Below are 27,757 nucleotides of genomic sequence, written 5' to 3'. Positions count from 1 at the left end.
AGGCTTCTTCGCTCCCGGGGAGGGAACGCGGACCCGCTCCCCGAGGGTCCGGGCTGCGCAGAGGAGGCAGCCGCCCCGCCCAGTGAGAAGTCTGCGGGGGAGGCCAGGGGTCTGCAACCTGCGGGCTGCGGCCTCTCTTCACAGTCCTGGCTGTGCCGGGAAAAGGCGCCCCTGCATGTCTTCTCCGTCTGTCCTTCCGCGCTTTACTTACTGCACGGATCACTGCGCCGGTTACAAGAATTAACTCTGACCTCCCGAGTTCCCTGAGAAGTCCCTCCAAAGCTAAGCAAGTAAGGGAGTAGCTGGAATTTGGCATGACCCAATTCCGGAGAACAGCTCTGGGCAGAGAAATGGTTGCGGGGGTGGCCTGCTCAGACTCTGTGAAGACAAGCCCACTGTGGGACGCTGGAAGCCAGCACCGACGGAGACGTGGTGCCAGGCTCCTGGGGTGGGGGGATGGAGATCGCAGTCACCTGCCCGCGACCTCCCTGGCCCCCAGGCCCTCGTCCAGGAGGTCTGGGTGCTGCTGTGTGACCAATCTCAGGGGTCTGGCGCCGTGAGCCAGGAAACACACTCTGAGAGCGCCTGATTTAACCCAAGAGTCTTCCAGCAGGAGCGGCAATAACGCGGCTAGCACGGGAAAGGCCACCCGAGGCCAGGGGAAACGCAGGTCATCCCTGACCTCCAGGGAATGCAGGGAGAACGCCTCTTTTCGGACCCACGGTCCACCTATCCCGCCTGACTGCCCAGGGCCGCCTGCCACGCTGCTGCCCCCTGAAGCGCGTGTGGCGAAGGCGAACACAACCCGCACGAAGGAGGGAAGTCTAGACAGAACCACTGCTGTGTTTCTGCAGCTGGCCTCTGAGAGAAGCATGAGTTTTCCTACTTAACACATTGATTCATGAGAATAAAGTTACTTTAGAAAAATGCTAGATTTATAGAGATTCACATCACAGTTATACTACTGGATGGTTACTTAATTAAATCCAGGAATATTTTTCCCTAGTTTAAAACTTTTTCCATATTTTACAGGTTTAAGTATAAGGCTTCAGAACTGTAAAAATACTGTTCTGGTGACAAAGTTAACTATCAAATGGAAACTAATCAAAGCAACTAAGTACATGTGTGTTGTGTAAGTGGTATGTATTAATCACCTTGACTTAAGGATACCCATGAAAACAGACATTTCTCAGAAAGTGATTACTTATAATAAGGTATTTCACAAACATTTTCTTACAGAATTTAATAGAATATTAAATAATACTTAATACATATCATCTTGCAACCATAATTTTAATTTTCTAACAGAAGACAAACAATGTAACATTTTACCCAGCAATGCTTTTAAGTACAAATAACCATTCTGAAATGATACAATCGGATTTCCCTATCGCAACAACAAAGCTCTCTAGGAAGTCTCATCGCATCCTCGCCTTCGGACAGTGCAGAAAGGGGACAGGCTGTGGGGACCGACAGGCCCCTCACCACAGCGTTAGAGGGAGGGAGACGCTGCCTGTGACCTCCATCCTTACGAGATTTATATGCTTCAGGGAAACGGTACCAACATAAATCTCAGCTTAATGCCCATCTCTGTCACCTAGCAAATAACCCCAATTATTTAAAAAAAACCCACCAACACTGCACCTATAGTGACATTTCAATTGTCATCTGAGAAGAACACACGAATGCCAGGCACACGTGAAACATTTATGTGCCAGCATGTAAGGAAAACACCTCGACAAGGGAGCACTCCTTGACCTTGTGTCCTATAAAAATAAACAAATCACTCCACTTCATTGTGAGTATAATTTTTACTTTAAAACACAAATAACATGTAATTACCAGAAATAATAAACTAGTTCCGTCAAAAGTTATTTTGTAAGGAAAACTAGCAGTTTACTTAATTTAGGGAAAAGATTAAATAGTGACCTGTTAGGTTTATTGGAAAGTTCACTTTCGTTTGCTCAACAAAAGCAGTCCTGCAGCCTCGGGTACTTCACACGCAGAAATACCCCCGGGGCGCACCGGCTGGCGAAGGCCCACACAGCCCCACACAGCCCCGCGAGGTCTGCGCTCTGAACCCTCGGCCAGCAGCGCTTCCGTCTGGGGGTGCGCCCGGGCCCCTCTCTCCCTCCTCCCCACGCTTTCTCCCGCCTGCGGGCACACTCCATGCTGGGGATGCTGTTTTGACTTTGGCTATTTTTCTTGATGTAAGAGCAAATTCTTTTCAGAAAGAGAATTACTGACTTCCAAGAAGAAAGTTACTGTGGCAACTTGGGGAATTTATCAACTATTCTAACAAAATTAACAAAGAGTTAAAAAATAACAAAAAATCGAGCCACGTGAGCCAAGACGAGGAGAACCCCCTGTCCTGTGCGGGGGGCTGGTCTAGTCACAGGAAGCCGGGAAAGCCGAGCGCGCACAGGCGCGCTCGGAGAGCAGCGGCAGAGAAGGCCGGGAGGCGTCGGGAGGGCAGCAGAGTGGCCTGAGATGCGGCCGGCTGGGCACGCCACCACCGCTTCTGAAGGCGGGGGCGAACGCGAGGACTGGCATGGAGACCCCGCAAGCTAAGGGCCACCCCAGACTGACAGTCAACCAAAGAATTCCGGCCACCAGTCCTTCCACGGCGTGGAACTGGATTCTGCCCACACCTGAACGAACCGGAGTCCCTCCCAAAGCCTCGCATAGGGAACGGCAAAGTCCGGAGTGAGCCCAGTGTGACCCCAGTTGTACTTCTAACCAACGGAATGATTCATAATGAAGGGGATTGTTTCATGCTGCTAAGTTTGTGGCAGTTAATTATGGCAGCAATACAAAATGAGAGGAGGTAGGGCAGAGGAAATGTGAAGAGACAATCAGTAAGAATTTTCCAAAAAATGACAGAGGCCTTCAACCACCCCTGCAAAAAGCACAGAAAATACAAGCAGAATGAAAAGTAATTAACAACCAAGATTTGTCATAATGAACTGCGGAAACCCAACGGTGAAGTGAAACATTCAAGAAGGCCATCAGAAAACAGACAGATTATAACAAGAAACAACAGTAAGAACAACACTCTCATTAGAGACTACACAGGCTGGAAGACAATAAAACAAAATCTCTTTCGTAAAAACATCAGCCTGAGAGGGCGGGTCCCAGAGGACAGCGCAGGACACTGAGCTCACCCTCCCGAAGAGCAACCCCCCAGGGGACGGCCGAGGGCCCTCGGAACAGCCTGGGCTCTGAGCAGGAGGCACTCACTGTGCAGGAGACGGCTGGGAACCAGGGGAGGTCTGCCGGGCGGGCGGAAGGAGCCCCTGGGAGGCAGGAACCAGTCAGGGTGGGCCGCTCACACGGGGCGGGGCGGGGTGGGGAGAGTGGCGGGTGGGGAGAAGAGCTCTGCCCAGGGCCTCTGGACGACCCGCAGGGCTGCTGTCCCAGGTCCCCAGCCACCCTCAGCGCCAGACCCAGGGGGAACAGGAGGGCACCAGGGCTCCTCTACAAGGGGCTCCGGAGGCCGGGGTGGGGGGCGCGGGAAAGGAGAGCAGCACTGTGTTTGAATAAGCCTTCCCTGTGCCTGCTGCACCTGATGTTCGAGAACCAGGCACTAGGGAAAAAGCACTGCTGCGCGACCCTCAGTCCAACAGCTTCCTGCCACTTCTCTCCAGCAAACGCATGTTCCTTTGGCCATATAAACAAAACCAATTGACTGCTGCCAAGGCAGGAAAAGAGGGAGGGAGGAAGGGGACCAACAACAAACATGAGAAATAAAAGGCGGGAATATCTTGGAGGGTATGAATGCTGAAAGACTAACAGAAGGTGGCATGTGACTTGCATTTCCCGAACAGCCAGGGAACTCAACTCGGGCACCTTCTCGCACGTGAGCTGGCCCTCTGTCGGAGTGCCTACTGCGGACAAGGCAGGCTAGCAGGCGTGGGAGACGGCATGGAGGGAAAAGGGCCTCAGTCCCTGCCGGCGGGAGTGCAGACTGGTGCAGCCCCTGTGGGTTCAGTCCCCTGTAGGTACAGCCCCGAGCGGCTCCTGACGGGCAGCACCCCTAAGCATGAAGAGCAGTGAATAAAGCAGCCGGAAGGCAAAGCAGGGAAAACGTAGGCAGAGATGTGACCTACAACAGAGAAAGCACTAACAGAACTCGATAAACTGAGTTTCATGAAAACTTACCACTTCCATTGACTGAAACAGATCACACGGGTGATGATAAGAAAAGCCACAGAATGGGAGAAGATAGATGCATTTAACATAATTCTCAAAGGGCTCGATTTAAAAATGCATAAAGAATTTTTACAAATTAATGAGAAGACAACTCAACTGTTTTTAAATCAGCAAGAGATCTCAACAGGCAAACTACAAGCCAGGAAGGCCGGAAGACCGAGTGCCACACAGGAGGGTGCCCGAGTTCACTGATCCCCAGGAGGGTGCACGCTGCAAATGCGGGGAACACCGCCCTGCTGCTGCTGCCAAGACGGCCGACACGGAGGGCTGGCGACCCCGAGAGCTCTTCACGGTGAAGACGTGAGGAACGGCGAGCTCTCACGCGCTGCTGCTGCTGCTGCTGCTGCTGCTGCGGCGCACGCCCACACAGCCGCTCGGGAAGACCCGCTGGTGACGGTGGGAGACCGGCCCGGCGTGGTGAACGCTTACCACACTGTGCGCAGATGACGTGCAAGAGACTGTACACCTGAACCTGTGCACGTTCACTCACCAGCGTCCCCCCAATACAGTCAATAAGAAGGAAGGAAAACCAGCTGGCACCATCTAGTCCAACTAACTCGCACCGACACTATGAGTCGGAAATTCTATTCCATGTTATTTACCCAAAAGACCTGCAGACAGACGTGCAGAGCACGCAGGAGCCCCGAGGCACAGGTAGCAGCGCCACGCCGAACGGAGCGCCCTTGGCAACAGTGCCGAGCTACAGGATTCCAACGGCTGTCAGCGAGACAGGCTGGTGCCTGGTAATGTGGGCTCACAAAGGGATAAAAATGCAATAAAAATAAACTACTGCTACATGCAACATGGACAAATCTCATAAACACAATGTTGACAGAAGAAGCCGGAGACAAAAATACGCACTGTACCATCCCATTTACAGAAAGTTCAAAAAAGAACTGGCCTCATAAGAGAAGTCAGGGTGGGTGGGGAAGGTGAGAGGAGCAAGAATGGTGGTGTGGGGGGGTCTGGGGGGGTTCTGGGGGGCTCTGCTTCTGGATGTCGGGGAGCAGACAGGAGAGTGTCCCCTTGCGCACAGGGCCTCCACACTCTGCACCTGCGGGATGCTCGAATTAGAAATGCGGACACACACAAGTGTGTGTGTGCCCTTTAAGTCCAAGAACACGGGCCAGTCTCTTCCAGGAATGCTCTTTGATACAGCACTAAAAAACATTCTTATCTATTAATCACAATAAAAAAGTGTTTGGTTATTTGAGTTCCATTATGTATGTTATATGTAATTTGAAAATTTATTTTGAAAGTCTGTATTTCAACTTTTCATTACCACCCCAAAGATGCCTGATTTTATTATGTTACCATCTGTGCATGTTTTTATTTTATTGGATATTGTGACGCACTGACATTGGGTTATAAATTTAGCAAAGTTAATGTGTGAAAATTATTTAAGATCTCTGGGCTCTGAAATATAGCAGATTTCTATATAATGAATAATAAGCAAAAAGTATGAAAATGATGCAGTTCAGAAGGACGGTCACAGAACCCACCACTGACCGTTCTCGGGGACCCTCCACCACCCCCGTGTGCTCAGGGCCCACTGCCCCGTCTGAGAGAGCGGAAGACGAGTACAAAGCGAGCGGGGGCGTGGGGGGGGGCACGTACATACCTCATGTTCTCAGCCGAGTCCTCGGGCATGGGGGCGACGGTCTGCACAGCAGGCAGGTTTTTACTGGTAGCACCGTTCACAAAACTGGAGGAGGAGGAAGAGGAGGACGCTGAATCCACGGCACCTGTGTCCAAGAGAGTGACACTGAGCCTTAAACATGAATTTATTTAACAACATACTTTTCATTACATCATTCCTACATAGAATTACTCATCTGGATTTCAAAACATACTTTAACAATTAAAAAATCATCAGCTATTGGTACACTAGTAACTCTGTAATTATAAATAACGTGCTGTATTAAACGTCAGCCAATTTACTTACATTACAGTCTAACAAAACTGCATGTTACAAACGGGGTATAAATAAAAGACGTCAACAAATGGAAACAGTCTCTGATAAAATGCGGCTGATAAAACAGTGCAAACTTAGATGCGGAAACTTCACGTGTGCGGCTGTGCCGGAATGTCTGCAGCCCCCTCACCCGGGACACAGTTTACCTCGAGGCGTCCGAGCGCGACTCGGCGGCACTGGGGCATCAGACGCCCCCCCTGCCTCAGCTGCCTCAGCTGCATCGGAAGGGCTCTGCTGAGTGTGGCTGCCCCTCGTTTCACACTGAGTGCTCCTCAGTGACCTGCAGGTGCTGTTCTAGAACAGGCTTTTCCATACACACCAGCTACGCAAGCACAAGAAAGAGCTGTGGTTCTGAGAGACATCTAGTGTCCCTGAATATCGCCTTATCTCACACTGACGCCCACAGAGCAAGACTGCTCGGTGGGGCTTCTACTCCACAGCTTACGTGGCGTGCCTGTGCCAAAACAGACCCCGGGCGCTGGGCCCCGTTAGGACGCGGGCCCACGAAATGTGCGCACGCTAACCACTATGGAGGAAGTTTACTACTACAGTTCAGTTTTCATTATAATACTGTACACTTCACACTATCGCTAGACCCCTTGCTAGCATCCATTCCTGTATCTAATATTAGTTCATAAAATAGAAATTAGAACAAAATAACTTGTTTCATATAACGAGAAAAAGAAGTGATTTAATTTTTCATTTACCTATATTCTTTAAAAAAGGACGTAATCAATATATACCAAATGCAGGGTTTTTTCCTACTACACTGGCACATTTTAAAAACCTTAACACTTTTTCTGGTATGTATTTTGGTAAAAATTATTTTAATTCCTATTTTTAGAAAGCGAAATAAAGAGTAAGGTTGTAAGCTGAATACAAATATTTTATGTAAAGTCTTCAGAGAAGCCAGATGTAAATATTCATTTATAATACAGGTAAATCAAAGATACATTCTTTAACACAAAGCCATTAATGACGTTATGTGCTCACAGGAATGTCAGAGTGCATTCCACCTCCTACAACCCATCCTGTGTTGCTCGTGGCACGTCTCTGGTGGCAGGACAAACACGACAGACACAGAAAGCACAGAGGGGAGCTATGCAATTAATGAAATGGGAGGAGTCTAGGTAGTGATGACAGACGGGAAGTTTCAAGGCTCTACAGTTTGGAGGAGAGAAGGCTACTAGAGTCAGGGAGGAAAAGTCAGGGGTCATCTTGCGTTGTATAAATACCTAAAATGGAATCACAAAGACTTGGGTAAGGATTTATTTATCTATTAATCAACAGGAACGTTCCTGGAAATTTACAAAAAAAAAAGAGGCTATTTTAGGAGGCATTTAAAATTTGTAGTGATTGGAATTCTCTGTACCTGGAGTCATTAGAAACACGTCAGACAACGAACTGGAGACCGCTGTGATCTAGGCGTGCATGTCAGCTCAACGCCAGACCACGGCTCTCCGCCGCGTGCACTTTTATTAAGCTGAAGCTCTCGCACATCATCGAGGTTCTTAGGGGAGCTCTGCTTTCCCTCAGAGGGTTCAGCAAAAAATACAGAGTGGGGTTCAACCAGGAAATGTCACTAACATATTCGGCACACCTTGTTATTCTTACAAGATGTACTTCTTTACATGTTGAACTTCAGGGTTCAAATCTTCGGTGCTCCCCAGTACTTTCAGCAGTCTGGTACTGCCCCACAGTGCACAGCACTACGCTGTGGGAAGACACGGAACGAAAACAGCGTCCTCTGGAATGAGCACACAGAAACACCTCCTGGAGCTACAGGCGAGTGCTGAAAGGCAGTAACATAAAGCAGGCCCTTCTCTACAGACGAACATGCCCTTGAACGGCCAGAATGGTCATGTATTTTGAAGACCAAATAAGAAGAAAAATGAAGATACAGAAAACAGAAAGCAAAGATGGAGTATCACAAAAATATATAAGGACGATACCTGTGGTATTAATCATACTTTTTGGTGTAGCTCCAGCTGCAGCAAATATGTTGGGCGTGCTGCCCGTGGGCAGCCCGGTGCCGGCGGCCGCGGCCCCCACCGTGGTGACAGCCAAGCTCCCGGGAGGTGGCTTCTTCACAGGCACCACGACGCTCCTGCGAGAAGGAGAACAGTGGGGAGTGACAGACCACACGGGCTTTGGGACGGACGCGGGCCCCACCGGGCAGACACGCACAGTCAGCATACTCCTCTCTCCCGTGCCCCTGCTCGTTCACAAGCCTGCGCACAGCCTCACTGGTGGGAACAGCATGGACGTTCAGGAGGTACTGTAAAGTGCGTCGACCACTGTCATTCACATGGCAAACATTTACGTAGAACTTGGAGTTTGCAAACATTTCTCAGGAGGGCATGTAGGCTATAATCATGACTTTGGGAAAATGTGTGCTCGAGTTAGAATATTTTGCACGTGTACACAATGTTTTTCCTGAAAAATATACATAAAATGTCCATCTTGCCTACATTATATCCTCCATGTGTAAAACAGTCATAAAAACTTTGAAAGCCAAATTCTAAGTCTTCATAATAAAGCAAAAAATTAAACCAAGGAATCTGATATTAATTAAGTTTATATTTTATTTTTAGGAAAAAATCAAATGCTTTTTCCTCGTAGTAACATTAGTATAATGGAAAAGAACTAAGGTGCTACATTAGATGTTTGATGAAAATGTATTTGGCTTTTAAACCCTGACTTTTTGAACACAGGAGATGAGTATTTTCTCCCATATTTCTTGAGCATATTTACATGAAATTCACAAAACAAAAAGTCTGAACAGGATGCTGTGTTCATCTTAAACTACAAATGAGCAGGAATGTTGGTCCATCTGAAAGAAAAAGAATCTGTTTCCTGACATAACGAGTACCTTTACTTCTCTGCAGGAAGCCCCACTCTTCCCAAGCTCACGGCACGGCGACCCCCCAAACACGCACCTGCAGCACAACTCAAAGGGCACTGAGCTCCTTTCCCCAGAACAGTGGCGTTCGGCTGTCAGCCTTGTGGCACACAACACTGATGACTAACGTTCAGCGGCACGCCAAAAAGTATGTTTGTTGCCAAACTGACCAAAAAAGTAGGAATAGTTTTGATTCATTCACACTGAATGTCTATTGTTGTGTTGCCTGTTGTCATCTTTTTATTTGACAATCTAGGGGAAAAGAGGTCAGTGCCCCTGGCTGAATAGGCAGGTAATCCATGTTTTAAAGATTCTTGGCGCACAATGGTTGAAAATCACTGATCTAGAAAGTAAATGCATGAGGTGTTTTAAGCTCAAGTGTAATGCTTGAAAATGGGTGTCTGACGGCACAAAGCTACCCTATAAGTTAGGTGCTTAAGTGCACCTATACTTTACAATTTCCCCATTGAAAAGCTCTGCTTAAAAGAACCTTCATCAATGGCTCAAGCTCAACTAAGTCTGTGACTTACACTTCCTTAATGCCACTATTTTTCAAAGAAATACTCTTGTTAACGTCATCAATGGCTTCTTCAATGTCAGAAATCTAAATTTTTAAGATTATTCTTAATTTTAGAAATTAGTTTTCAATTTATTAATTATTACTCTTTAATTTTTGTAATAAAAGGTATAATAACATTAGTTTTACTTGAGCCAAAAAATTTTCCTTCATTACCTCTGGACACCTTGCTTTTTTCTCTTTATGGACACAGTCGAATGCACCAGAGCCAACACTGACTCTCAGCACGTTACACACTGCCCAGATCACACGTCCTGTTCTCAGCCCCCCTGGCCAGCCACGGCTCAGCAAGCACCCTCATCGCTCCCCGCGAGAGGCGGCCAGGCGCGCAGGAAGAAGGCAGGCCATGGAGTCAGGACAGCAGGTCGGCCGAACGAACTCCTCTCCAGCTGCGCGATCCAGCCTCCGTTCGTTCGTTTCAGCGAGAATGCAAGGTGAATGCCCCTACGTCACATGGGGGGGGTTACGGAGATGACCGTATTCTTCTGTGTATAATGTGCACCCTCGTCTCTGGCCCAAACTTTCAGGAAAAAAACTTTCATTTTAATTTTTTCATTCAACTTTTATTTACACTTAGATACTTGGTTTTTTGTATTATAAAGGAATTTTAGATTTATTTTTGAACAAATTATGGTTCAAGAAATTTTATGTAACAATGATGAAACTCAAGAACAGATAGAAGATATTTCAGGCATTACCCATGTATAATGCACATCCTTATTTTTCCCTCGCTTCCCTCAAAAAATTTGGGAAAAAAAGTACACATTAATACACTGCAAAATATGGTATTTAAAAGGACTTTGTCGATTATGAGTTACCTTAGAAATATTCATTGTTACCTTTAAGTGCAATGATTCTCTTCCTATAAGATATACAGTATCTAGTTATAACGATACACACCAAGATCAATGAAAAAAAGAACAAACTATAACTTGGGGTTTTTCTTCTCTGACCTTATAAACTAAAACTGAGATGCACCATTTCACTGACTGTCCAGCAAGAAAGCAAAGGGATCAAATCCTGACGGAAAAGCAGGCCTCAGGGAAACGCAGGTACTTTCCCCGCCTCTCTCACGACAGCCCTTCCGAACAAGCTCCGGGAACACGGGCTGAGTGACGGCGCGGCGGAGCACAGGCGCAGGCGGCAGAACAACGACCCCCAAACGCTCCCGGCCCCTGCGAGCAGATCGTCACCAGCCCCGGGGAGCCCCCGCTGCGAGCCGCTGCAGGCATCCCGTCAAGGGCCGAGGCTGGGAGAACTGTCTCACGAAATGTCCGTCATACGGGGGAGAGAAAAGGGTTGACGTCAACCACCTGTAAGGACGCGCAAACAGCATTCTACGCCCGCGCACCAGGGACCTGGAAGCGCGGCCTGGAGCGTAGTGGGTGTGGACGTCCGCAGACGCCCCAGGGCGGCGGCGGCGGCGGGGGCTCCGCGAGTCCGGCAGCTGCGCTGCACGTGGCGTGCGAACACCGGAGCGCAGCGGCTGGGGGCCCAGGCACGGACGCCTGGCAAACCGGAGTTAGAATTCTACCCCCAACAACTACCAAGGCTCGTGGGCACGTCTTCCGACGGGCCAGTGCCACTCTCCAAGCTCCACTCCCCTCCCCTCTAAGGGGAGGCTCATGGGGCTGTCACAGGGATGAAAGGTGTGATGCCGGTGAAGTGCTGAGCACTTGGCCTGGGTGCTGGCAGTGCTCACACACTTCAGTGGTCAGCACACCTTAGTGGTCAGCACACCTTAGCCGTCAGCACTTCCGTGACGCCCCAAGTGCCGAAGCAGCCTGGGCCTACCCCCGCACCCAGACGGTCAGACCTCGTGACCGGAACCCCAGGTGGGATTTAGGCACCACATTTCAGGGACGATGACAAACAGTGTCTGTCCACAAGGCAACAGTTAGGATGACAGCAAACCCAGAAAACACAGCACGTGAGAAAAGGCTGAGAGACGAAAATATTACAGAACATGGTGGAAAACAACGCTGCTGACTAGAAACCTGGAGACGCGTGACGAGGCAACACGGTGAAATCCGTGCGTCCCCAGACACCAAACCAGGGCCCAGGGAGGAAGGGACCTCCAGCGGCTCTCACGAGCCCCCGTTCCGATCGCGGATGTGGTCGCAGGGCTGGCACGTTACAGTCACGAGCAGCAACGGGTGGGAGGCTGGGTGTGGCTGTTTTCGCGGCTTCTGTCTCCATCTGCAACTTCATGCATTTGTGAGAACTACCGTTTCACCTTTGCTTGTCAGGGCCGTACGGCCGAGTCTTTATCTGGAATCACAAGACTGTGCATTCCTGCCCTCAGTGCCCTTTCTTCAGCAACACTGCCCGTTCTGTAACACCTGAGACCACTCCGTGTCCTAAGAAACCCATTTTACAAATGACTTGAAAGTTTACAGCTGACAACACGTTCATTACCTTTTGGAAGGTCATTATCTATTTTTCAACTGCTTGCGCATGAAAATAAACACTGTCCACTCTTACACAATCTTCTACCAGGGTGTTACTCCACATTTGCCACTTGGGTACTCGGAAAGGCTTACCTAGAAACCTACTGACCAACTTGGGTGCCCACCAGGGTGCATGCACACCCTGAAACATACACAAGTTTCTGTAGTACATTTATGCTTTCTAGGGTGAACGTAAAATTTTTATCTAGATTTCAAAAATAGACCCATACAAGTTAAAAAAGCCTCCAACCTAAACTACGAATATATTTCACTGTAGATTTCTTCTAGATCTTCTATTTATGCTGATAGACTCCTAAAATTCTTTACGTTACACACGATTTACCAATTGCATTTTTCTATCTTAAAAATATTTTCTGTTTTCCCACACAATGTCACACTTCCACCCCCATTTCAACACTGTGAGCTAGAAAGAAGTGGATACTTCCCTTACATTCATATAACCTTCACAGACTCCAAGGTCATCAAAATACCACACACCAGGAAATTATGCAATGCACTTCACTTTAACCCAATGTTCCACGGAGTGATTCATTACAGCACAGGCGTAAATACAAGGCCCGGGGGCCAAACCCGGCCCTCCACCTTGTTTTATCCAGCCCAGCACCTTGCTTCTACCCGGCAGCAGCGCTGAGCTACCACTTAACTGTTAAGGAGCAGTTACATTTATACAGTTCTAAATTACACTTGGCTCTTGAGGGCAACCACAAGGCTGATGTGGCCCCTGGTGAGAATGAGTTTGACACCCTGCATTGTATGTTTATAGTCCACCGAGCACAACCCCTTCCGTCACTGGATTCATCCTATCTCCAAGTCAGAGATGTGTGATGGGACCTGAGATTCATTCATTCATTCATTCACTCATTCGACAAACATCTGCAGAGCACCAGCATGTGTGCGGAACTGTTCTAAGCTCTCAGGCACAGCAGGGTACGGAACAGACAAAACCCCCCACCGCGTGGAAGGTCCGCTCCCCAGGGAGGGAGAACACACAATCACACACACGAGTGAACGCCCGCTCCCCAGGGAGGGGGAACACACAATCACACACACGAGTGAACGCCTGCTCCCCAGGGAGGGGGAACACACGATCACACACACAAGTGAACGCCCGCTCCCCAGGGAGGGGGAACACACAATCACACACACGAGTGAACGCCCGCTCCCCAGGGAGGGGGAACACACGATCACACACACGAGTGAACGCCCGCTCCCCAGGGAGGGGGAACACACGATCGCACACACGAGTGAACGCCCGCTCCCCAGGGAGGGGGAACACACGATCGCACACACGAGTGAACGCCCGCTCCCCAGGGAGGGGGAACACACGGTCGCACACACGAGTGAATGCCCGCTCCCCAGGGAGGGGGAACACACGGTCGCACAGGGAGCAAGCACAGGACATCAGGGAGGCGGTGGCAGGAGAAACAGGAAGCACAAGGAGTGGTTCTGGGAAGAAGGCTACGAGAACACTCCCTAACAGGAGGCGCGGGAGGGCCACCACCAAGGGGGACAGGATCAGCTGGGAGGATCTCCAGGGAAGGGTGTCCCAGGCAGAGGGAGGGGGCAGTGTGACTCGATAAGCCTGAGTGATGTTTGGAGTGACGAGACGCGACGAGAGAAGCCATGGGAGTCACGTCAAGGCCCCTGTGGCCCACTGCCTTCCCCACAGAGTGGGAGCAGGAGACCCACCCTCGAAGCTTGTGGACGGGGAGGGACACAATCCTAGGCTACAGCAAGATCCCGCTGGCTGCTCGTTTAGGACAGACTCAGCAGAAAAAGGCACAGGGGCCGTGGGAGCTGCTCAGGAAAATGCTACAATAACCCAAGCCAGCAATGATGGTAACTGGGATTAGGAAAGCGAAGAGAACGTGGAGAAACGGGGGTCAAGTTCTGACGGCCGCACGGAGGGAGAGCAGGCGGCACCCGCAGGAGCCAGGGCCTGGGTGTGACAGGAAGGCCGGAGACAGTGTGGCGAGGTCTGCCTCCTGCAACAAAAAAGAGCGGGCTGCCTTCGTGGCTGGAGCAGGGTTTTAACAAAACTGTGACCTTGCTGACCACCCACCTAGTGGTGCTGATGAAACAAGTAGGCAGTAAGTCAGTGTAAAAAGGAAACCACTGTATGTGCATACCTCAAGACTTGTTCAGGTATAAAGCGAGATACTGAAGGTAAGAAAGGGCTTTTCAAGTGACTCACGAAAACAAGCGTGTTCCAGAAGCACTCAGGGCACCAGGTGAAACTCCCCTTCTTATCTCCCGCCAACCCTTCTTTCGTAACACTCACTGAGAACTGGCTCTTGAGGGATACGACCACACCGACACGCCTGGGGGTCTGCAGACCAGGAAGAGCTGACCCATGCCTTAGAGACGCTTGATGGACTGCCACAGACAGATCAACCAAACGACGTATTTCAGTAACTGCTCTGGGTCGGAGTTATGCACCAGACCTTTTAGGAACGCAAAAGGTGTGCCTAGTCGGGAAGAGTGAGCAGAATCTAAGAGGGTCAGCAGGAAGTAGCCAAGAGGGGACAAGTTCAACAGTGAAAACTCAGCGAAGCAAAGGGATGGAAGGCACCCCACACAGACCCTTCGGACTGCTCAGGCGAGGGCCTCCATCCCCACGAGGGAGCTCGTCCTCTCCGGGGCAGTCACAGGGACCCACTTGAGATCCCTGCGTGGGAAAGCGTCTCCGGCACGGATGTGGACAGCACCTGTGGGGACAAGAGCGCCTGGAGACGGAGGACGGGGGGACAAAGAGTGTCCTCTCTGTTCGGGCACTCGGGCCTTCCAACCAAGTTCAAAAGTAGCCACCTGCTCCTTCCTGGAGACTAATTATGTGGCCATTTCCTTTATCCCAGAATTCTGTAACGCCATGGGGCTTGGTGGGAATGAGGCATTGTTCTCAGTGTTGGGAGGCTCAGTGAGTCCTGAACAGACAAAGACAACAGCTACAGCTTCCACAGGAGACTACAAAGAGACCCACGACTAACAGTCAGTTCTCCTAATTTCCAGATTACCACTCTTCCCTAACATGGCTTGTAGGTGTTTATCTTGAAGAAAAAAACTGAAACTATGGAGAGAACCAATCTGGGGCTGATTTTGGGCTGACATGACAACTTACTGACGTTACAACCCAAGAGAAATCCCAAGGTTGCTGCTCTGATGTTTTCCTGTGTTATGAGTCCTTAGTTTATATTTAGAATATCCACAGAAAAAAAGGATATATAAGAAAGAGTTGAGCATTTTATTAATCTGCCCTTTAAAGAGAGATCATGTTTCAGCTCACTGACTGCCAGTATAAATGTCAAGAGAGACAACGGCAACAAAATTGGAAAACTGAGGCTATCACCGAAACTGCATCATCTGGCAACAGGCCCTAAGGAAGCACACGCAGGACACCGGGAGCACTGCAGCAGCTGGCACTGCAGTGGTCAGGCATCGCGGACACTTGAAACATGAAGGGTGACAGACTGTTTGTAAATCTGGCTCACATTTACCCAGTCATCCTTTAAACACTGTAATAAACACATTTTTTAAAAAATTAGAAAACTAAAAGTACAGAAATTAAAATACTCAGTAGTAACTATTTTTTTTAATAATCTTGCTTAATTCTAAGTTTAAAGAAATCAATGTGAGAGTTCCATGAAATCTATATACCCTACAGGCGGCACACACAAGGCCGGCTCCACCGTGTTTTATCCGGCCCGGCACCTTGTTTCCGCCTGGCGACTGTGCCGAGCTCTCGCTTCACTGTTAAGGGGTGGCTACATGTACACAGCCCTAAAGGTACATTTGGCCCTTCGAAGGCAGCCGCGAGGCTGATGTGTCGCCCGGTGAAAATGAGTGTGACGCCCCTGCCTAACTTGTCACCCTCATCACTAATGTTAAAAATGTTAGCGATAAAAAACCAGAAAGACCTAGTCTGAGCTTGTACTTTGGGTTTAATAATATGAAAGCTATCTGTATTGAGTTTTAGTCCTATAATATTTACAAAATATTTTTTCATTTTAGAAAATTTTCTTTCTCAGAGAATGAAACATTTGGAAGCAGGAATATTAAAGCTTGAGGGGAAAAATGCAGACAACTCTGCCTGCACATACCAAGCCCAGAAATTCCAACATTGTGTGGGTAGATCTGCAAAACCCTGAAAGATGAAGCATACTCATGTAAGACAAGGTGTCTGTTAGCCAGAGAGGCACACAAGGATAAGCTATTTGTGAAATCTGAGACTTACAAACATTTTCTGAACATAACAACAGTCAAAATGCATGGAGAAGCACATTGCTCCCTGCCTTTTTTTTTTTTTAAGTATCTGTCCAAACTGAAGGGAAATCTCAAGAATCCCGGGTGAACTAGGGCCAAGCTAAATCACAGACATGTACCAAATTCTCAAAGACTAAAAATACATAAACCTATAGGATTGAAATTGTAGTCTCCAAGATAGGGTATAGCTTACTTGGTGGTTTAGGAGAAACACAATACCACAACCTAGAAGTTACAAGGTTACTAATTCATAAAAAACGCACAGCTCCGCTGGAGTACTGCATAAACCATAGACCGGTATAGAAATCTACCAGGAGAGATTCATGGGGGAACAGTGGCCACTCTGGGGGTGCGACCGTGGTGGGGTCATTAAGCACCACTGCTGGCAACAAGGCCGCGAGGAGCCCTTCTCTCTGCTCTCGGCACAGAGCACGGGAGAGCCGCGCCAGTTTGTAACCGCAGCCCCTCACGCACCGCAGCGCAGCGCTCTCGCCGGAGACAGTGATGGTGCGGGGGAGGAGGGACGTCAGCACGTTCGGTGCTTCACAAGTCGTAAGCGTGCACCTGTTGGGCCGCTGGGCAGCGGCGCAGGCACGCCCGACTCAGCGCAGACGACAGCGCGAGGGGGGGAAGAAAAGGCACCGGCTCTTCCCCTCTGTGTACAGAAGGATGTCTACACACTTCATAATGCACTCTGGTGGGAGATTGGAAACTCGGAGAAAAAGGGGTCACCTCAGTCAAGTCTCAATGTTTCTAAAATGTATTGTTGCAGTAAAACAAATGAAAATGAACTTCAAAAAGTAAAAAATAAACTTGAAAACCCTGAAATTCATCAAGGCTCCATCCCTAGAGCTGAGAGGCACCCCGTGTGGAATGCGAGTTAACACAGTAAAACCCATCAGTTGCCGTAGAAGCTATAACCAAACTAAACACCTACACTAAGTCCAAAGAACACGTGCTGGCAACAGAACAAATGAACTACCGGCTCACAAAAGTGAGACCCTAGGCGATTTCCATGGGGACTGGACGGCATTATTGTGAAGTCTGACTCAGCTGCAAAGAAGGGAGTGACCGGAGTTTCTGGCCGCGCCCCGACTGCAGGTGACCAGTGGGGCATCACTGTTTCAGGATGACCCACAGAAGTCTGAGTCCGAAACCGGTGGTGTCCCAGACTCTGCTTCAGAAGCCTGTCCTCTTGGACCCTATTTTCAGAAACGCCAACCGGCTGTTAAAAGGCACATCTCAACGGGGTTTCAGACTCGAGCGCCTCGGAAGCGTGTTTGTATACTCCACGATGGAGTTATCACATTGTGGATGGATAAAGCCGGCAGCAGAAAGCTTTGGAAACACAATGGAAAGTGCAGCCGCTGGGGAGCACTTGCGGGACGAGCCTCCGAGCCTGCCCCGAGCTCTGGAGCTGGAAGTTGAATTTTTGATGTTGTCAGTCCCAATGTATTGAGTGGCTGACAGACAATCAGACCCGTCTGGCTGGCTGGCAGCTCATTTTGCTGGCAGGTGGCAAACAATTAGACACACCAATTTGTGCCTGCTGATGACATTAAAGCATGAAACTAAGTTGTATGCAGGGCCCAGTGATTTGTGTGAAAGCATTTCAAAAATAATACTCTTTGCCGTGGCAACTCATTTCAGACTGCCACCTCCCATTACGGCTTTGAGCGGTGACGGTGACAGACTTGAGCTGCGTGCGGCGCGAGGCGCTTCTGTTCAATCCGGCACCAGCGCCCCCGGAGACCCCAATCCCTGCTCTCATCAACATCGCTGCGTCATTTACATGGACGGCACCGCGAGGCCCAGGCGTCAGCCCCACTGGGGACCCTCCCTGGAAAGAACTGGGCTGTGCTTTGTGCATCTCCGCTCCCGCTCCACTCGCACGGTTTGGGGTAATGGCTGTGCTCCCGCGGCATTCTGCACACAAGCCACCAAGAACAAATGAAAAAAGTTCTGTTTTCTTAAAGTGATATCCTCAAAAGTGTAATAAGTTTTCAGTACTAAGAATATTAGTACTGATGTGACTGCTTTGTTACAGTTTATTAAAAAACAATGCTCTTACAATAATCCAAATTAAAACAAAAACATTTTACTTAATCTTTGTTTCACTAGGTTCTCTTATGCAGATCATAATTTTCTATTTTTTATTAAAAATTTAAATATGTAACTTAAAAGTGAAACAAAACTTTCATTACCCTAAGTTAAATTATTATAATGGTCATTTATAGAACTTTGTAGTTAGAAATACTTATATTATGTTTTTACATACCCAGACACACACCTACCCAGACACCCTGGGTCCATAAACCCAACAGGTGAGACCAAGGACAGCAACAGGAAACGGCATAAACACCCAAGACTATACATGAACAAACTATTTTAAAAAGAAATATCTTTCTACATTTACAGACTTTCCTTTCTTTTAGTTTTAAAATTTTCTTGACATTTGACATATTTTATATAATTATATGCAAACATTTCTATTTCCTTTTATTACTTTTAAGTTTATTAAGGACAAAATACTTTACTTATTTTATGCTACACAATGACTAATACCGTTTATATTTTCACAATAAGATTTCAAGAAGTATCTGTAGGACACTAGATAAAATATGTGTAGGGAAAGTTTAAATTATGTTCATATATAAAAAGATAGTTCACCCTAACTAACAGTGGCTTCACTGTCACACTCCTGCCCCAACCACGAAACACTACTGTCTCTAACTCAGACAAAGCAGTCTAACCAGTTTAGAGAAACCAATACGAAAAAGACATTATATTCTGACATTACAATTTAAAAAACATTTGATTTCCAACCTTGATCTTCTCGATCAAAAAAAACAATACTTGCCATCACACTTCACACAAAAATACACATTTTTTTGTAGGAAAAAGTGTTTTGAACATACGTAAGGTAAAGACAGACACAGTACACAAGCATAATTCAGAATATACCAATCCCAGTATCAGACCCTATTGCTAGAAAGCCTACCCTAAGCTCTTTTTCTAACTCTAACATGCTTTCAAAATAGTAATATATATATATACACACAAGTTCTTTGATTCCAAAGTATTATGTTCTTCTCTGAACTATCCTTTTTTTTTTGGCAGCTACATTGGAATAGAAAAAAAATCCTTAACTCTCAACTGAAAGTTTTTTGTATGATCAACATCTGAGGGTAGAGGGATAGACGGGGCCGTGTTAGAAATTGCTTAGAACCCTGAAATGCAAGTCAGCAATATCTACTTTCCAATTCATGCCTCAAAATGTGGCTTTTACAAAGAAAATGTAAATCCCATAAGGAAGATGATCACACATCTAAACAACATTTTCCACGTGCCAGCACTTACAACTCAAAGCACAGCAGGCTATTTCATATCCAACAGTTCCGTTTCCGATCACGTGTGGACGGCACTGCAGAGCCAGACCAGACCTGGGAGAAACCTGGCCTACCCAACCCCATCTACACCCATGAAACAATTCGGTCCAAAAAGATACAACAATGTCCCCCAGAGGCGGGGGCAATCACCTGGAAATCGATTATCACTGGAATCTGAGTTGCTCCGTTTCCAATGCAATCTGATAGGCTCCATATCCTACAGAAACCCCTTTTTGAGATCTATTCGTCGAACACCACGCTGTGAGATGAACCAGGTTGGCCTCACTGAGATGTCCTTTGCAGCAAGAATCTACACCAATAAATACAGTGTTTCCGAGACTCCTGGATATTTTTAATGCGCAGATTCAAGCACCCCCCTCGCCCGCCCCCCGCACAGAGCACCACAGAGAGCGAGCCGGGCACCCACCTGTCGAAGGAATGGAACTGCATGGGAAGAATGGCCTGCGCCTCCCTCTTCAGGGCTGGGTCGGGGTACGGGACGGGGTCCGGGCCGCACTCCACCACGTCCACGGGTGTGGCCACGAGACTCTTCAGGATCTCCTTGACGTTGATGCCCTTGGTCTGGCTGATGCTGGATATGGACGGCGCGGGCTTCAGCAGCTCACTGGGGGGTTCGGCCAGGCTCTCTTGCGACTTCTTCACTTCGGACGACAGGGTGGACAGCAGCTCGCTCATGGCGTCGGGGCCCGGGCCCGGCTCCAGCTCCGCCCCGTTCAGGATGCTAGCCACCTGCTCCTCTCCGATGCCTGAATCCGTGTGAGGAGTGGAGCTTCCCAGCTGCACATCTTCACTGGGGGCCGGTGCTTCTTTCTCCTTTACAGCGTCTGGAAACGCAGCAGGGGTTTCTGTAAGAAAAGAAAACGGTTCCGATAAAAAGCCTAAGGGGGCGAACCCAGTATCACTAAGAACAGAGTCTCCCAGATGAGAGGAAACAAAACCCGTGATAAACAAAACATCTGCTACGGGGTGTGCAGGACAACGCAGCTGGGCCAGAAACACACGCCCGTACCCCGGTCGTCTCGTGCAGCAACCACCCGCAGACCCTGCTCGCTTGTAAATGCCCCCCGGCCTTTCAACACCCAAACCCAGGGGGCCTCGGAATCTCTGGGCTGTTTCTACCTGCAGACCAAGATAAACACACCACACATTTTGGGGTCACTTAAACCCAGGTGCTAACTAAACTTTGGAGATTTCAAAATAACCTTAGGGACACAAAATGAGAAGACAAGATGTCTAAGGAAGTTAGTTATTTCCACTCCCAGAGAGACTACTGAATTTATTTCATGTATGTGTGCATCCACAGACTACGGTTTTTTTGAGAAAAAAAAACAAACAGAAAAAAACTAAAGAGCTGGTAATATTTCTGAGACAATAGGATCGAGAATGCAAACGCAGAAGAAAAAAACTCCAACATCAAGAAAAAAATCAGTATCACGGTTACTAGCATGGGCTAATTTTTCTTAGAGGTTAATTATCCAAAGGCATATAATGCCCTGGCCGGTGTGGCTCAGTTGGTTGGAGAGTTGTCCTGTAAGTGAAAGTTGTGGGTTCCATCCTGTCGGGGCACGTACAGGAGGCTACCGATCAGTGCTTCTCTCTCACATCGATGTTTCTCTCTCTCTCTTTCCTCCTCCCTTCTCCTCTCTCTGAAATCAATTAGCATGTTCTCAGATAAGGATTTTTTAAAAAGAAATATAATCAAGTCTACCACTTAGTCTGAACTTAGCTAATTTATAGACTTGGCCTTGAGTTTGGCTTTACCCTAGTGGGATGTCTCAATATCTTTCTTTACAGTGTGTTTTACATCAAGAGGTACACCAATAATGTAAACTTTTCAAGTTTACTTAGTATGAAACATAAGCGTTTTGCTAGCAAACAAAATACGGAAAGAAATAAAAGCTTTAGTTTCCACAAGGTACCACATAATGAGATTTTTCCACCAAATATAACTTTTTGCTATTTTGTTCAATTGACTATCAATGGACAATTAAAATCTATAACACATTAACTAGATACTTGAAACTCCAATATGAATGCTAACCACTCAATTATAAAACACAAATTACAAGCTTGCTAAAATTAAACATTATAAAACTTTCAAATGAATCATCAAAATGTTTACATAGTAATAAAACCCTCAGTTTTATTTTTACTGTGACTGAGAAAAGATTTCAAAAACAAAGCAGTAAACCTGCTAGAATAAAAATTCTATTCAAATACTTAAGTTTCGTAAGGCACACCTTGTGATCCCATCACACAGAAATAAAAATAAACACCAATGGAAGATTTTGTTACAGTAATTGCAAATAAAAAATGGATCAGCAGCCAAAAAACTTAAGTTCCCATTACGCACTAACATCTTTTACAGAACGTGCTGCTAGTTGACAGCGTAAATATCACTTCACAAAACGTACAGGGTTTTGAGTGACGGGAAAGTGCTAGGAGTATTTAGCCGAAGTAACTCCAATAGGAAGGTAAGCAAGACCAGCAGAGAAAGTATAAATGCGCGTGCGTGGTTATCGTGTATTGAGGACTGGAGACCTGCAGCCTCTCACCAGCACTCATCCGCCTCTACAGGCACCGGCCCTGTGGCCCTGTCCGGCCCAGGGAGGGGCAGGGCAGGGCAGCCCCGCCTGAGTGGTCCACCTGGTCGGACACGGGCCACCGGACGCCAGGGGTCTCTCTTTCTCAGTGCTTCACTGAGCCTGACTGAGTTCATCTAATGAATTTTGTGAAAATGATGGGGGTGAATGACAGAATTTCTATATGGTGACCTCATTTATCACATCCCTTCCTCCCAAAATTTTGTTTCCCAGTGGTTTATGAAGTATTTCAATATCTTACCTATTAAATTATTCATATTGCTATTTTCCAAACGATATAAATAAGGAATAACATGAAAAGAACAGTCAGCACCTTGTTAGTATGGCACCAAAATTATATTATTTCCTCTTCGAATAGTAATAACTAAGGAGACTACATCACAATAAAGTGACTTAAAATAAAACATTAAAATCTGTATATAACCATGTATATTTTATTTATATTAAATCCAAAAATGCCAACTTACATAAAAATTAACCTAAATTTCAAAGAGAAAAAAGTAGACAAAAAACTTTCAGTCATTACCGAAGTTCGTTTTACGCGACACAAGAATGCGATGCATTGAGTAACTGTTTGCAGTTACTTACACGTGGCTCAATCTGTCTGCCACCCTGACGCATGAAAGAGAGTGCAGCTCAGGACTTCCCTGTGACCAACAGCAGGCCCGTAGCAGACAAAACCACAGCTCGGAAGAAACGAGGAAGAGCCGAGAAGGCGCCTCAGCTGAGGAGGCCGTGCGCAAGGCCTGCGGACCGGTTGGAGTTCACCCCGCAGGCAGAGCGCGGAGCCCCTCGGACTCCCAGGGACGACTCCATCAGACTCGGGACGGGACGTTCTGGGGCCTCTGTTCCTCCCGGCGTGGCGTCCTTCCTGCCCTTCCTCTTTCTCTCCCCTCTTCTGGAACCCCGCGCTGCGCTGTGCGCTGGCTCACTGGATAGCATCCCACCGGCCTCCGGTCTCCGGTCTCCAGTCTCCGAGGCCGTCCTCAGGCTGCTTCTTCCTTTGCTCTGTCTCCGAGCCCGAGGGTCCCTGCGGACCTTTCACAAAGGGTGCCCACTCCTCTTCCTGCCACCTCAGAGCTTCTGCGGGGCCTCTCCAAAGAGTTTTACATTCTGGCTATTAAATGTCACCCGAGTTTCTACTGGGTTCTTTTCCAGAATACGACGTTTCTTTACTGACACTCTCCCTTGGTGAAACGTTACCAGCAGAAGAGGCTTCCCTCCGTTACCTGAGCGCCGCGCACGCAGTGGCTGGTTTAAGGCGACGGCTGAGTGTGGCCAACCGCAGAGGCACTTCCTACGCACTGCTCTTCTGTGCTGTGTCAGCCACGTTCCTGTTTGTGTGTTTCATGATTTTTTGTTGAAAATTAGACATTTAAAACATCGGATTCACCAATCCTGGAAAGCAGACCCCTCCAGTGGGGTTCCTTGCTGCTCGGTCTGTTTACCGACTCGCCTAGGGGACTCTGACCCTACACCCCCGCCACCTGCAGCACCGAGTCCCCGCCCCATCCACCCACCTGGTCATCAGCTAACACCTGAACAGAGAGGGCCTTCAGCGCCTGAAGCCAGTGGGGCTTTTCCTCCCTGCCAGAGGCTCCGTGTGTGTGTCAGGCATATTTCTGACACTTATCCTGTTTACAACTTACTCCCTGCTTGCATGGAGCCTGAAAATAAGCCAGAGGGAAATGCCTGGGGCCTTCCTCAGGTCCTTCCAGGACATGAGCAATGCCCCAGGAATATGGACATTTGATCCCCAGACCTTCCTTTTAACTTTTTTGGTGAGGCTATAGTTGCCACTGCTGGTATTGAAACCTGAGGTAGTTGCGATGTTAAATAAAACTGATGTTACTTACTCTGACAAACACCTTAGAAGTAGGGCTTTATGATCTGACACGAGCACACCTCGTGAGTGGGGCTCTCCCAGGGCGAGCTGCCAGCCAGGTCAAACAGGGTCAGTGCCTGAAAACAGGTCTTTCTGTGACCTCCACACCTTGCTGGCCTTCTTGCAGTGGCTGCCAGACTGCAGTTCTCATAGCAACCAAGGCTGTCTGCCTGGTTTCCTAGGTCACCGCAGAGCTGGGAGAGAGGGACGGCAAGAGGGCACAGCAAGTCACCACAAAGCTTCAGAGTCTCATAGAGGTTCTGAAGTTGTCTTGACTTGACAATCTGTGGGTTGTTGCAAGCTTTTGATTACGTCCTGCAGAATGGAAAAAGGGGCTTGGACCATTTCTGCCTGTGTTCTTGGGGCTTTTCCTGGAGGAGCGGTGTTTGGAAGCCTACCAGTAAGAGATGGCTAAGCTCCAAATTTTAGTCTAGTTCCATTCTGTACATTTTTGGTAAAATATCTAATAGAAATGATAAAATATTTGTAAGTACATGTTTTACTTTTCTCTTGCCTTAGCTTTTTTTGTACTTTTTCTCCTCTCAAAGAAAAATACATCATGCATCTCTGCAACGTATGGAAGCAACAAAAACACTCAAAAGGAAATGCCAACACATATGTGTACAGTTTTTGAGCTGCAGAGAAACAGAAACAAGCAAATATGGTTTAACACAGTTGGTATCAATTAAATAAGCTGCAGATTGCTTCCTATGTGTGATGACGAGTTTATCTGCTAAAACTGAGGCTGTTTCTCTCTCGATCGAGACTTATCCATGCTTTGTGATGTGGGATGAACCACTGAGCTGCTGTTCTCAGCCTCACTCTGCAGTCTGTCAAATGAGCGTAGCAACAGCATGTATGTATACTACAGAGTTGGAGTGACAATTAGATTACACGATTCATGAAGAGTACAAGTGGCACGAAGTCGTGCTGCTCTAGTTTTTGGAGCTGTTGCTGCCACGGAGCTCACTGTCACCATCATCACGATTATTGTCACCCTAACGACACCCTGTAGGAAAATACGGAGCCCAACCGCTCCCAGGCACTCTCTCTGCTCATCTTTAATTCACCTCCTCTCCCTGGCTTTAATCCCTCCACACCAACCGCACCAGTGCATCCCATCCTACGAAAACGGCTTCTCACCCTCACCTCCCCTGTAAGTCTAACCCCTAAGCTACTTGGGTACTTCTTCCTTTCTGAAGGAAATGAGACGGAATGGAAATATCATGTGCAAGTTCCAGTTTGGGCTCCATAGCTTACGAGTTTTCCATTTTGAGTGGACAGATCAGTTGTGGTTTTGCCCCTGAAAAATGTGGCTCTTGTACGCTGCGAGACCAAGAAACCTGTCTGCTATCACCTGTATCGTCCTTGCTGGATTCAGCTTTCCAAAAACTGATTTTCCCATAGACACCTCAGAAGGAACACATCCAGATTACTACTTCCTCCTGGAGGTCAGTAAAGTTCTCAGCTGTTATTTCTTCAATCCTTTCTACCCCTTTCTTTCTCTTTCTCTTTCCTTCTGGGAGGCCTGTAATAAAAATGTTATGCTACTCAATGTTCTCCCCAAAAAAGCTGTTTCCACTTTATTTTAAAATTCATTTTCCTGAGGCTGTTGTATCGGGTCAGTTCCACCGCCTTGTCTCCCAGGTGACTCACCTCCCGTTGGCTTTGTGGGCTGTGCTGCTGGGCCTCTGCAGCGTGCTTTTCGGTTCAATTACCGCAGTTCCAGCTCTGCCGTCCCTTTGCGGTCCTTCCTTACAGTTCTTTTTCCCTGCTGAATTTCCCACTGTGTCCATCCACTCTTCTCCCCCGTTCAGTGAGCACCTTTACCTGGTATGTTACTTCTCTCCATTTCATTAAGGACTCTACTCCCAGAGGTTTTATCTTGTTCTTTCATTTAGAACCTACTCCTTCCTTTCTTCATCTTGCCTCACTCTCTGTGCTGGTTTCTGTACGGCACGTAAAACCACCGCCTCCGCCCCAGTGTTGAAGGAGAAGCCTCACGTGGGAGACACATCTTGTCCTCAAACCGTCCCCAGTACTTTGTCACCTCTCGCACCAGCAGCAAAACCCACGTTAGAGCTATGACCTACAGAGCTGGAACACACTAAACCTTTAGGCCAGCATGTCTGGGAAACTACATATGGCAGCAAAGGGACACTCACACAATACTCCACTTAGTTTGAAAACCAGATAGGTCTTTAATACAGTTACAAGGCCCGGTGGGCCTGCTTCCCCATCTAAACTCAGGGATGCTTCTCATCCTCCTGACTTTGCTCAGCGCCATATGTTCCCACAGTGGGCCAAGGGGTTTCTCAGAGCCTGTGTTCACCTTTGCAGGAACGTGCTTCGACTGTCCCCACACTCCTCCCAAACTGACCGACATCACCCTCCGGTGCCCCACTAACCACTCCTTCCACAAGGCCTCCCCCAGCCCTCAGTGATGTGAGGGCTCCGCCTGCACTTTCTTGTGACACACACTCTGGAACTCTGTTCCTCAGAATGCGACATAACCCGCAGTCACAGAAGTGTGTAGCTTCTGTAGTGCACCTCGCGCGCTGGAGTGCCAGCTGTGCGAGGGCAGAGGCCTCTTGCACGCTGCGTTCCCCCGGCACCCCCAGTGCCCAGGGTGGTGAGGCCAACTGAGAGGAAGGGAAGAGCAGAAGATGAAAAACAGAGGCAGAGAGACAGGGAAGGGGGAAGGAAAGAAGGAAGGAAGGAAAATAAGGTTTTCTTTTTTTAACAGTTTATTTTCATTATACTTTTCTCCATTACTATGTATCCCCCTTATATCCTCTTCCATCTCCACACTCCCCTACACTTGGTACCTTCAGTAATATTAAAAGCAGACCTTTAGGAGTTAAAGTTTAAAAAAATATTTGTTATGAATAACTGACCATGATTTTCACCAGTAAATAACTGAAATATATAATATACTCAATATCACTATCCAATAAAACTACTATATTGTATTAATGATAGTATTACGGAGTAATACTTCATAATTTACTATGATAAAGTAAATTATAATGCACCCACATAATACATTACTATGGATCTGTTAAAAATAATTCCAAAAGCTAGAAAAAATAACAAATTTGTAACATTAAAAACATTAATGCTAGTTTATAAGAATATAAAAACTTATTTAATAAATATTAATTTTAGCTCTGGCTGGCATGACTCAGTGGACTGAGTGCTGGCCTGTGAACCAAAACGTTGCTGGTTCGATTCCCAGTCAGGGCACATGCCCGGGTTGCGGGCCAGGTCTCCAGTAGGGACTGCATGAGAGGCGACCACACAGTGATGTTCCTCTCCCTGTCTTTCTCCCTCCCTTCCCCTCACTAAATATAAACAAACAAAATCTTTTAAAAATTAAATAAATATTAATTTTATTTCTGCATATCCAACAAAAACTAAGCAGTAAAAATAATTGTATATAGATTATTGGTCTTTTTTCCC

The 27,757-nt window shown here is 47.6% G+C and overlaps 1 protein-coding gene across 5 annotated transcripts in view; it reads right to left on the bottom strand.

The window, feature by feature from the left end:
• The window catches only part of NBEA (neurobeachin), a 446,461-nt gene that overhangs the window by 294,543 nt on the left and 124,161 nt on the right, over window positions 1-27,757 (bottom strand). For 4 of the 5 annotated variants that reach the window (XM_045839137.1, XM_045839138.1, XM_045839140.1 and 1 more), the window contains 3 exons: window positions 20,214-20,652; window positions 8,140-8,294; window positions 5,834-5,957 (listed from right to left, as the gene is read on the bottom strand). In XM_045839137.1, coding sequence (XP_045695093.1) covers window positions 5,834-5,957; window positions 8,140-8,294; window positions 20,214-20,652 — 718 coding nt within the window. The remainder of the gene's footprint in view (window positions 1-5,833; window positions 5,958-8,139; window positions 8,295-20,213; window positions 20,653-27,757) is intronic. The other variant, XM_045839139.1, reaches the window with a different exon arrangement.

Source organism: Phyllostomus hastatus, unplaced genomic scaffold (assembly GCF_019186645.2).
Source record: "Phyllostomus hastatus isolate PE091 unplaced genomic scaffold, TTU_PhHast_1.1 phas_contig_29, whole genome shotgun sequence".
Lineage (NCBI taxonomy): Eukaryota > Metazoa > Chordata > Mammalia > Chiroptera > Phyllostomidae > Phyllostomus > Phyllostomus hastatus.
This window is presented reverse-complemented; position numbering and strand designations above follow the sequence as displayed.